This window comes from Ranitomeya variabilis, chromosome 4 (genome assembly GCF_051348905.1).
Source record: "Ranitomeya variabilis isolate aRanVar5 chromosome 4, aRanVar5.hap1, whole genome shotgun sequence".
In the NCBI taxonomy this organism is placed as follows: Eukaryota; Metazoa; Chordata; class Amphibia; order Anura; family Dendrobatidae; genus Ranitomeya; species Ranitomeya variabilis.
Genome location: NC_135235.1, coordinates 730,238,179 through 730,250,651, shown reverse-complemented (window position 1 = coordinate 730,250,651; position 12,473 = coordinate 730,238,179). Strand labels below are relative to the sequence as shown.

At 45.5% G+C, this 12,473-nt stretch overlaps 1 protein-coding gene across 6 annotated transcripts in view; it reads right to left on the bottom strand.

Moving 5' to 3' along the window:
• LOC143767939 (uncharacterized) overlaps window positions 1-12,473 on the bottom strand; it is a 122,768-nt gene that overhangs the window by 26,516 nt on the left and 83,779 nt on the right. For 2 of the 6 annotated variants that reach the window (XM_077256479.1, XM_077256480.1), the window contains exons 2-3: window positions 884-1,033; window positions 329-508 (exon numbers count right to left, since the gene is read on the bottom strand). The exons of 2 other annotated variants lie outside the window; for them this stretch is intronic. In XM_077256479.1, coding sequence (XP_077112594.1) covers window positions 329-508; window positions 884-1,033 — 330 coding nt within the window. Of the gene's footprint in view, window positions 1-328; window positions 730-883; window positions 1,034-12,473 lie in introns of those variants that run through there. 2 more of the 6 variants (XM_077256477.1, XM_077256478.1) reach the window with 1 other exon arrangement.

Genomic DNA, 12,473 nt, shown 5'->3' with positions numbered 1-12,473 from the left:
TAGGATAAAAGCCAAATCAGTATCTCAATTCGCAGACACGGTGTTTCGGGCTGTTGGCCCTCGTCAGTGCGAAGCATGAGAACTAATTTGGATATGTGAGAGGCCCTGGACTAGGATCTAAGGGGTAAGGTTTCTCCTTATGGAGAGTAACATACCAGCTCTGGCTTGTCAAGGCAAGGAGGCTTATTCGCCATCCAATGCTCCTCTGGGAAATTTAACATGCAAATTGCCTCTTCTGAGAAAAAGAGGACTTGAACTCTATAGCGCCACTTGTTGGAAGTAGCGTTCCTACAAGTCACAATCGTCCCAACATTCCCAGCAGCGTCACCTCTCCAGTTAGCAGCTCAATCATCTTGTAGGCGAGTTCTAGGATCTTCTGGTCATTGATGTCCTCATGTATCAGGGGGTGAGGTGGGGCCCCCGTGATTGGACTCAGGCGTTTTCCCCATCCCTCAGACACAGGGTCCTGACAGCGTTCACTAGAGGTCTTCTTCACTACTGTGTAATCCTGGTTATGGAGAGACACATGAATAAATCTCACTACAGACATTTTCAGAGTCCTCACCTCTCCAGTTCTGTCCATCTGTTTTTCCCATAAATAAGAATTATGTAATGTGACGTCATTAGTGATGAGCGAGTATACTCGTTGCTCGGGTTTTCCCGAGCACACTCGGGTGGTCTCCGGGTATTTGTAAGTGCTCGGAGATTTAGTTTTCATCACTGCAGCTGAATGATTTACATCTGGTAGCCAGCCTGAGTACATGTGGAGGTTGGCTGGTTGCTAGGGAATCCCCACATGTATTCAAGCTGGCTAACAGATGTAAATTATTCAGCTGCGACGATGAAAACTAAATCTCCGAGCACTTGCATCAGAATCTCTCACCTCTCCAGTAAGCCGGAAGAGGATCTCTAGGGTGAGGTGTAATATCCTCTCTGCCATCTGGTCTCTGTCCATATCCATCTCTGATGGGTAAATCAGGAAAATTCTTTTATATAGAAGATCTTCACTGAGATGATCCAATATTGCAGAGACCTGAATCAGAAGAAGATGAGCTGATGTAACATCATAAAAATCCTGTGTAATAATACAATTACAGGAGAAAATAAAAAACATATGAGGAGATTTATAATTTTAAAGTATTTAGTTCTACATCTATATATTGTGGTGCAGTGACCAACGTTACAGCCAGGGGGCGCTGTGTGTGCGCTTCAAGATGCGCTTGGAGGCATAAATGTGATGAGACAAAGTCCGTCAGGAGTGTGAATGGCCGGTGTGTGTGTTGCAGAGGAAGACACTCTGCGCTGTCAGTCTGAAGTTAAGTTGGTGTGCTGGGACCTGTAGTCCCACAAGTAATTGTGTAATGCTAATGGGAGACTGGCAGGGCTAGTTATGAGATGGGAGGGTCAAACTAGCCACACACACCCATACTCCCACCCAGGGGAGTGGTTACACCTAGATAATGTGACCAGAGTGTGGGTCACGTGGGTCAGAGTGTATGGATCCGTTTGGTCCATGTGCAAGGTCCTGGACAGTCGTGTTGGAGTCTCCTGGCAGTGGAGAAGTCCTAGAAGCACCTGAGACTGTGGACCTAGTGGACGGTTAGTGTTGGGAGTCTCCTGGCAGTGGAGATGTCCTGGAAGCACTGAAGAGAGTGAGTCCTGTAATTGCCTGTGTGTTGGATTGTCCTGAAGTGGGCTGGAGTCCTGGAAGCACTGCTGATGCTATGGACTGAATGGTCAAGGGTGTTGGATTGTCCTGGGATGGACTGGAGTCCTGCAAGCACCTGGTAAGATCATGGACTGATGACCTGTGTGCTGGAAGTGCCTGTGATTGGACTTCCTGGAAGTGCATGGAAAGGCTGCATCTACAGAGCCTGAGACAGTTTCTGTGTTGGGGAAGCTACAGTTCCTACTGTGGGTCTGGACTATCCAAGGTGCCCTGGTCACAAGGACGGTGATCCCAGTGAGGCAGTTTCCCTGTGAACCAGCACTGGCAGGAGTCAGTGTGTGGAGCCGGAGCTCCTGAGAGGTAACACCTGGTATGGGAAAAACCTGTAATATACGGCAGAGACGTATCTGCCATTGGAACAGACTGTGGTGATTAATATGTTCCGTTGATGCATGTAATGAACTGTGCAGTCACCTGGTAACTGGAGAAATAAGGCGTGACTATTGAATGCTTTGTAAAGCCACACGTGTTAAAGTAACAGACTATGTGTAAGCTGGTGATGTGTAACCTGGCTTACGGCGCGGTTTATGATGCTTTAATAAACCGTACAGATTGATTTGTGGAGAAATCGTGCCTGTATGCGTTATTCCCGTGCAAAGCGAGTGTCCCCCAAGACCCGAAGTAAGGGAAACGCTACTATATATATAGATAGATTATAGAGATAGATTATATAAATATAATCGTCTCAGGTCCACTTCCGTCTGTTTCCCTGTCACAGAAATCCCGCGTCGCTGATTGGTCGAGGCTGGCTGGGCGCGACCAATCAGCGACAGGCGCAGTCTGGCCACGAAGTGGCGCGGGATTTGAACCCCGATTCGCTAATTGGTCACGCCCGGCCGGCCGAATCCTGTGTATTCATTGCATTATTCTAAAATCTTCATAAATAAACTACATACATATTCTAGAATACCCGATACGTTAGAATCGGGCCACCATCTAGTCTATTAATCAAACCTATATATTTTAGGCCACAGACAACAAGCAGTTTCCTCCTCGGAATCGGCAGCTGAATACATTTCTCATAGACTCATCTTCCATAACCCTAATTCTCGTCTCATTTACCGACACTGGAATCGGCATTAGCAATACTGCAGGAGATATTCATTACACGTGACAGGAGAAATAACTACTTCATAATGAGGACGACATCTTCATCTTCTACTACGGCTCTAGAAACATATTTGGCCAGAGTCGGTCACTGACTCCATCCCCACCGGCCTCTATATGAAGGTTTCCCGTCTTCCCCGCACTGTAATCTTCTATCACGTTATCTCTCATGTCTGATTCACACACAGAAGTTTGAGGCTTTTATAAAAGCTTTTATGTTGCCACAAACATGACGGCTGCAACAAAAACTCTGGCAGTTTAACCACTTGCTGATGTCAAAAGCAAACATGGCATCTAAGAAGATGTGACACAGTTCTGCTGAATGCCCTCCTCCCCCAAGTACTCGATAGTTTGTGTCGGCCTAGTTACTATGGTACTTATATGCCCAATAATGGTGTCTGGGCCTGCAATGTACGAAGGTCTATTGGGCCGGGCCAGACACAGTGTCCAATAAGTTACCTTTTATCGCCACCATACACAGAGTGATATCAGGGGGTTTGGGTGACTATAATGTATCTGGGGGCCTCCCGACAGATGATGTCAGGGCAGAGAAGGATCTGACATCCTGAATTTCAGAGGCTAATCAGTTTGTACTTACTGTAGATAATCCTCCACTAGAGGAGTCTGAAGGCAACTCTCTCATACAGACCACAGGAAAGCTGGAATATTCTTGTGTATGGCGGAGTCGGGAAATATAGCAGTCTGCCAAATGACCGTTCAGCCAACACTTATCTCATGTGTATGGGGCCATTAGTATTACACTGACAGGCAGTGATGATACACGGCATTACAGTAGTAAAGTGCATCACCGGAGCCATCAGAGGCTTGTATGTTGTATGACCGCACTAATCAGGGGTGTATAAGAAAAGAAAAAAATAAGTATTTACCAACCCTGGACATATGGATACGTCATCTCTTTAATGCGGCACCGAGACAGTCAAGGTGATTGCATTAAGGTTCCTGCTGATTTTCACAGCAGGGCACCGTGAGTCGTAGCACAAAAAAAGGGGATAAGTTCCAAAAGGGGATAAGAAAGGACACCATTCAGGAATGCAACGCCCTGCCCCGACAAACCTGGCCTTTGTATAAAAGAATGCTTCAAACTGCACCACACATCCATGGACTACTAAATTTATTTATCAGACTTACACAACTTGCATACACCAATGCCAACCTGATATACTACTTACGTATGCCAACCTGATGCACTCGACACTACTCACGTATGCCAACCTGATGCACTCTACACTACTCACGTATGCCAACCTGATGCACTCTACACTACTGACTTCTGAGCCCTTCTGTGCGGCGAAACAGTAGTTTTCCCCACATATGGGGTATCAGCGTACTCAACAATTTTTGAGGTCCATTTTCTCCTCTTACCCTTGTGAAAAAAAATTTGTGCATAAATGAACATTTTTTTAATGTAAAAAATTAGATTATTCTTTATTTTCACTGCTCAACGTTCAAGGTGCTCACCACACATTTAGATAAATTCCTTGGGGGCGGTCTATTTTCCAAAATTGGGTCACTGGTGAGGGGTTTCCACTGTTTAGGCACATCCTAACTGCATGCCTCATAGCTCCTTTATTGTTGTTTAGAAACAGACTTTTAATTCTTTATGTTAATTAGTTCTTCCAGGCTCTGGGGTGTGCCGTGCCTGGAAGAAAACTCTGCCTCCTGTGTTAATTTGCATACCACCCTCCTCCACGGCACGTCACAGAGATGTGCAGATGTGGCGCCAGACTCTCGTACCTGCGCTCTGCATTCACGTGATTATGCATACTTTTTCCTCACTGCTATGGGCAGTGTCTTTACCATTCATCTGCACAGGCAAGTCACTGAAGTAGCAGTGAGTCGATGGCATCTGCACAGAAGTAAGGTAAAGACACTGCCCATAGCAGAGCAGAAAAGGTATGCATAATTGCACAAGTGCAGGGCGCAGGTGTGGGATTCCAGCACAACAACTGCAAGTCACCTGGCACCATGACATGCAGGGGAGAGGGGTTATCTTTATAATTTTTTTTATATAGCACTAACATATTCCACAGAACTTTAAAATGTGCACACATTATCATCACTGCCCCCGACGGGGCTCACAATCTAAATTCCCTATCAGTGTGTCTTTGGAATGTGGGAGGAAACCAAAGTACCTGAAGGAAACCCATGCAAACATGGGGAGAACATACAAACTTCTTGCAGATGTTGTTCTTGGTGGGATTTGAATCCAGGACTCCAGCGAAAGACTGCAGTGCTAACCACTGAGCTACCATGATGCCCGGTTGTACGCAAATTAACACAGGAGGCAGTTTTCTTCCAGGCAGCACCTGCCCAGGATCCTGGAAGAACTAATTAACTTGAACGTTTTGAAGTCTATTTCTCAACAAGACAGAAGCTATGTGGCATACAGATAGCATTGTCAAAATTGCTCTATCACCTGTATGCCTATCGTAACAGCTTAAAAGCATCCCGGGGTGACAGATTGCCTTTAAAACCTTGAAAATTTCATTTTTTTTTCACAAATGCAAGTAATATCAAACAAATGTTACCGTGATCATGAAGTACAATATGTCATGAATAAACACTCTCAGAATCAGTGGGATCAATTGAAGGGTTCCAGAGTTATTACATCAAAAAGAGACACTGGTCGGAATTGTAAAATTTGGCCTGGACATGAAGGAGAAAACAGGCTTGGGGGTAAAGGGATTAAAGCACTGAAGTTCGGGCTTTGAGCTCAAGTTGGGATTCCGAAACAGTTCGGACAAAACCATCAAACCAGAACATCCACGGGCCACTCATGAGAGCCAGTTTCATCATGATTGATGGTTTTTATGACTGCACTTGATGATTGACTTTTTAGATTGACTTTGTGCTGTAAAGTAATGATGGACTGTTTTTATTTTCAGATGAGCTGTCCCTCTTAATTTTACCTTTATGTGGTAAATATGACATATTGATCTCTTATGATTACATCTCTTGGCTGAGAGTCAATGATTGAAAAATGCCAATTCTGGCCTTTTTATTTTATTTACTTAGATTTTTGTCATATGGGTTTAATAACTTTACCAGTTCACCGATCGCAACTTAATGGATGAAGCAATTCAAAATACATAATATACGTTGTGAGGCAGTGACCCCTGTTACAGCTAGGGGGTGCTGTTTTTGCTCCCGAGAATGTGCACGGAGGCATAGTGAGGCCATGAGGGGGTATTGCAGTCGCAGGTGTGGCTGTGATTACAATGGTGAAGCAGTGACTGATTAAAAGCCCTGTAGTATAGGGAGAGTGTGTCAGTGTTGGTTTTGGAAGCAGACCAAGCAGGAGACTTGTGCAGAGCTCTTTCTGTGTGGAGCAAATAGAGGGCCAGGCAGAGTCTAAAGCCTGTCACCCCAACATACACGGTGTCGTAGTTCATTCACGGCAACTGGTCGCGAACTGTCTTCATTTTTCCCAGCAGAGTACCAGAGGACTCGTTCACTTTCTGTTTGTGAGTACACTGAACAATAAACAAGACTTTATATTGAACTTTTTCCTGGGTCACTGCCATCTCACTGCACAGCAAGGTCACCTCAGCACTACAATGTCAACAAGGAAAAATAGCAGCAGAGTCCTAATATTGTGAGTGATATACTTTCACAAGCATCCAGCCAAAAAACCTCCAAAATGTAGAAAAAAAATTAGAATGGGAGCAGAACTCCAAAGGAAATAATGAAAAATTGACTTCATTCATGCAAATATATACGTTTCAGCCTCTGATTTTAATCCTTTCTCAACCATAACACAAGATACCTGGTGCACATATATGCGACAGCCCATGAGCGCTGTATTGAATCAGTGTCAACACAAACTATCCATCGACTGCAGTTTGCCAAAATGTGCATGAGTAAGATAAAATCCTTCTGAAAAAGCATCTTTTGGACAGATGAGACCATGATAGAGCTTTTTAGTAAAGCACATCATTCTACTGATTACCAAAAAAGGAATTAGGCCTACAAAGAAAAGAACACAGTACCTACAGTCAAATATGGTGAAGTGTCAAAGATGTTGGGGCTGCTTTGCTGCCTCTGGCACTAAGTGTCCTGACTGTGTGCAAGGCATCGTGAAATCTGAAGATCACCAAAGGATTTTGGGTCGCAATGTATTGCCCAGTCTCAGAAAAGCTGGGTTTGCCTCATAGGTCTTCCAGCAGGACAATGACCCCAAACGTACTTCAAGGAGTCCTAAGAAATAGATGGAAACAAGTCCCTGGAGAGTTCTGAAGTGGCAGCAATGATTCTGGGTCTAAATACCATTGAACACGTGGAGAGATCTTAGAACTGCAGTTGGGAGAAAGCGCCATCACATATGAAACATGGAGCATTTTTTAAAAGAAGATTGGTCAAAAATTCTAGCTGAGAGATGTAAGAAGCTTCTCGATGGTTATAGGAAGTGATTGATTGCAGTTATTTATTCCAAAGGCTGCAACCAAATAATAGGATGAGGGTGCTGTGAGAGCAGGACTTATATTTATCTATCCTGACTTCATTTTAGTTTCTTTCTACATGTATTTCTTTCCTTCTGAGATGGAGTCCATGATTAGATAAGGGGTCTCAGGAATGTCTTTGTCATAACAGAGACTTAGAAAAACCAAAGGAACATGAGAAGAACAAAACTTAGGGTACCTTCACACTAAAACGATTTACCAACGATCACGACCAGCGATACGACCTGGCCGTGATCGTTGGTAAGTCGTTGTGTGGTCGCTGGGGAGCTGTCACACAGACAGCTCTCTCCAGCGACCAACGATCAGGGGAACGACTTCGGCATCGTTGAAACTGTCTTCAACGATGCCGAAGTCCCCCTGCAGCACCCGGGTAACCAGGGTAAACATCGGGTTACTAAGTGCAGGGCCGCGCTTAGTAACCCGATATTTACCCTGGTTACCACTGTAAAAAAAACAAAAAAAAAAAAAAACAATACATACTCACATTCTGATGTCTGTCCCCCGCCGGCGTCCACAGGTGTTAAAACTGCTTTCGGCAGGAGCGCTGCTAATGCCGCGCTGCCGAGAGCTTCCCTGCTCTGAATTTGTCAGCGCCGGCAGTAACAGCGGTGACGTCAGCTTTACGGCTGACAGTCAGTGCAGGAAGCTCTCGGCAGCAGCGCAGCATTAGCAGCGCTCCTGCCGAAAGCAGTTTTAACCCTGTGGACGCCGGGGGACGTGACAGACATCAGAATGTGAGTATATACTGTTTTTTTTTTTAACTTTTACAATGGTAACCAGGGTAAATATCGGGTTACTAAGCGCGGCCCTGCGCTTAGTAACCCGATATTTACCCTGGTTACAAGTGAACACATCGCTGGATCGGCATCACACACGCCGATCCAGCGATGACAGCGGGTGATCAGCGACGAAATAAAGTTCTGGACTTCTAGCTCCGACCAGCGATATCACAGCGGGATCCAGATCGCTGCTGCGTGTCAAACACAACGAGATCGCTATCCAGGACGCTGCAACGTCACGGATCGTTGTCGTTCTCGTTGCAAAGTTGCTGAGTGTGAAGGTACCTTTAGGGGCTAGAATATCACCTAGACCACAAGCTGGGTGTTAACAGTGTTAACTTAAGGTACCTTCACACTGAACGATATCGCTAGCGATCCGTGACGTTGCAGCGTCCTGGCTAGCGATATCGTTGAGTTTGACAGGCAGCAGCAATCAGGATCCTGCTGTGCCATCGTTGGTCGGAGCAGAAAGGCCAGAACTTTATTTCGTCGCTGGATCTCCCGTAGACATCGCTGGATCAGTGTGTGACAATGATTCAGCGATGTCTTCACTGGTAACCAGGGTAAACATCGGGTTACTAAGCGCAGGGCCGCGCTTAGTAACTCGATGTTTACCCTGGTTACCAGAGTAAACGTAAAAAAAACCAAACACTACATACTTACATTCCGGTGTCTGTCCCTCGGCGCTGTGCTTCTCTGCACTGTGTAAGCGCCGGCCGGAAAGCAGAGCACAGCGGTGACGTCACCGCTGTGCTTTCCGGCTGGCACTTTGCCCTGCTCTCAGCTCTGCACTCTGTGGCTTTGCTCTACTCTCAGCTCTGCACTCTGTGGCTTTGCTCTGCTCTCAGCTCTGCACTCTGTGGCTTTGCTCTGCTCTTAGCTCTGCACTCTGTGGCTTTGCTCTGCTCTCGGCTCTGCACTCTGTGGCTTTGCTCTGCTCTCGGCTCTGCACTCTGTGGCTTTGCTCTGCTCTCGGCTCTGCACTCTGTGGCTTTGCTCTGCTCTCGGCTCTGCACTCTGTGGCTTTACTCTGCTCTTGGCTCCGCACTCTGCGGCTCCGCTCTGCGGCTCCGCTCCTTGGGGTTCTACCTTGCTCCGCTCCTTGCGGTTCTACCCTGCTCCACTCTTTGCGGTTCTACCCTGCTACGCTCCTTGCAGTTCTACCCTGCTCCGCTCCTTGCAGTTGTGCCTTGCTCCACTCCTTATGTCTCTGCTCTTGGCTCCGCCTCCTACGTTTCTGCTCTTAGCCCTGTCTCCTGTGGTTCTGCTTTGCATTCGCTCTTGCAGTCTTGCTCTACCTCTGTTCTGCAACAGTCTGAACAGATCCCTACCTGTTCTCAAATACCCTGCTGTCTGAACAGGTTCCTACCTGTTTTCACATACCTGCCTGTATAACGCTTCCTACCAGCCCTGCCAGTGTCCCAGCCGTGCCCGCCTGTCTGCCAGAGTGCCAGCTGTTCCCACCTGCCTGCCAGTGTCTCTGCCATACCCATCCACCTGCCAGTGTCACAACCGTGCCTGCCTGACTGTGTTCCGTCCCCTCGGTGGAATCAGCAGCCACAGCCAGACACCACCCTGGAGAGGTACCTGGTAGCTTCCTGCCGCACAAGCCTGACCTCACTATCAGAGGCTCCAGCGAACACCTAGGAAGCTACTTACTTCCGCCCCTTCCAGGGTAGTCTGGTTTGTGGCACAGTTGGGCCACACCCCCGCATGACCGTGCCAACCAATCAGGGAGCGAGCGTAACAAAATCTGGGACTCCACTAAAAGGAGATGAATCAAAATCTTCCTATCCAAAACAATCATATATCCTGACATATAATAAGACAATAAAAGGAGGGATTGGCCCAAAAAAAACAACAACTAAAACAAATCCCAGCTCACTTTCTTTCAAAAGTAACACTAAAGAAGACATTAAACCACTGAAGCCATCTGTGATACCTACAGAGGAAATGGACACCTCTAAATCGTATAAAAGAAAGGGTCTTAAGGTACCGTCACACTCAGCAACTTTGCAAAGATAACGACAACAATCCGTGACGTTGCAGCATCCTGGATAGCGATCTCGTTGTGTTTGACACGCAGCAGAGATCTGGATCCCGCTGTGCCATCGCTCGTCGGAGCTAGAAGTCCAGAACTTTATTTCGTTGCCAGGTCGGCGTGTATCGTCATGTTTGACATCAAAAGCAACGACTCCGGCTGTTTTTGACATGGAGCTAACAACCAGTGAGAACGAGAAGCGAGTCGCCATTACCTCACTGGATCACTCCTGCATCGTTCTGGAGTTGCTGTGTTTGACGTCTCTACAGCGACCTTAACAGCGACGCTCCAGCGATCTAGTTTAGGTCAGATCGTCGTCTATATCGCTGCAGCGTCGCTGAGTGTGACGGTACCTTTAGTGACCAAGAGAATAATGCTAACCCTTCTACAGATGAGTCAGATAGCCTTTCAGACGATTACTCACCTAATAGCCCAGAGAAACAGAGGATTAAAAATGATCACGCTGCCTCCATTTCCCCAATGGCAGCCCCAATTCCCTCAGTTAACCTAGATGAATATCTCGGTTCCAGTAAACAAGTTACTGAGGAATTTTTGGCTGGCCTCTTTAAAAATCCTTCAGTAACTCTATGGGAATCGAGTTTGAGACACAAACTGTCTCTCCAAGAGGTATGCAGTAGTTTCAATCAGAGGTTCAAAAAAAATGAAAAAAGGCTCACTCTGGTGGAGAACGATACCATTTATCTATCCAAACAGACCTCAAATCTGGATCTCGAAGATCGTAACAGGAGGAACAATTTAAAGATTAGAGGCATTCCAGAATCAGTTCCTCAAAATGATCTTTCAGGCTACACGAGAAACTTATTAAAAAAATCGGTACCCAATTTGTCAGATTTGGAACTAAATATCGACCGTATCCACCATCTCCCGCGTTCCCACGGGATTCCACAGGATAAACCAGGAAATACCATCCTCCGAATTCATTTTTTTGAAACCAAAGAAATTTTTTTAAAAAGTATCAGAGAGAGGGGCTCCTTTCCTGAACCATATAAAAATAGTAAGATTTTTCTCAGATTTCTCAAATGCAACCATGGACGCACGAAGGTCCTTCAAAGAAGTGACTTCAAAACTCAGAGAACTTAGGGTTCCCTATAGGTGGGGTTTCCCCACAAAGCTCCTGGTTTGGAATAACAACAAAAATTACCCAATTAACTCATCCCAAGAGGGTTCAAGGTTCATAAATTTTCTTATGGAAGAACCAGCGTTTAAGGGTAAGGGTTAGGAGGGGAAAACATTCTCTTTATATTGTCAATCAAACTCTGAACAATGGGGTCCTTGTGGGATCTTAGCCACAAATTATTGGGTTGCTTTTTTTTCCCCACATTAAGGTGAGACACCAACTGGTTTGGAGTCCTCCAGGAGAACTCCTATTGTTTGTAAGTTAAACTGTTTTGGCACACGTTAAAAGGCCAATTGCAGTCTGTAATTTTTTTTGTCCCTTTTTCCTGTACTATTAATGCATTGTCTTTTATTTGTTAATGAATATTTTGTCATACAATGTTAGGGGTCTCAATAGCCCCAATAAGAGATTTGCTGTATGGAAAGAGATTAACCACACCCATGCTGATCTTGTATGTTTGCAGGACGTTAAAATGGCAATTGACGGCCAACCAGTTTTCCAACACAAAACCTTTCCCCATGTATTCAAATCGTTGCGTTCTTCCAAACAAGCAGGCGTCATCACGATGGTAAGTAGCCCTGTCCCATTCCAGTTTGTCAAGGAGATAAACTCTTTGGGTAGGTATTATATCCTCCTATGCTTACTAAATAACAGGCCTTGCACAGTAGTGAATATACAGTATATGTCCCAAACACTAGACACATTTCATTCCTGAACAAATTACAAAAGAAAGTGAACAAAGTCAAATCCGGGGATCTTATACTGTTAGGAGATTTTAACATGGTTCCTGACAGCACTTTAGACTCCTCCTCCTCTTCCTCAGTTCACTACAAGGCACTGGCGCTAAAAAATTGGCAAGTTCAGAATGAGCTCTACAATACCTTCCGATGGTTAAATACCTTGTCAACACAAATATTCCCACTTTTCAGATGTGCATAAGACGTCGTCCCGCATAGACTTAATACTTACAAATATATTTACTCTGACCAAGGGTAAAAATATAATATTTTTGAAGAAAACTTTATCTGATCATACAATAGTGCTTGCAGAATTTCTCTTGGGCCCCTCTCCTGAATTTACTCATAGCACATTGCTTCTTGCTGACAGTGCAAAGGGCTATTTCTGTGTATGAAGCTCAGAGCATAGGTCAACACCATATAAAGGACAACACGTGGTCTGTAGGACACATATATAAATG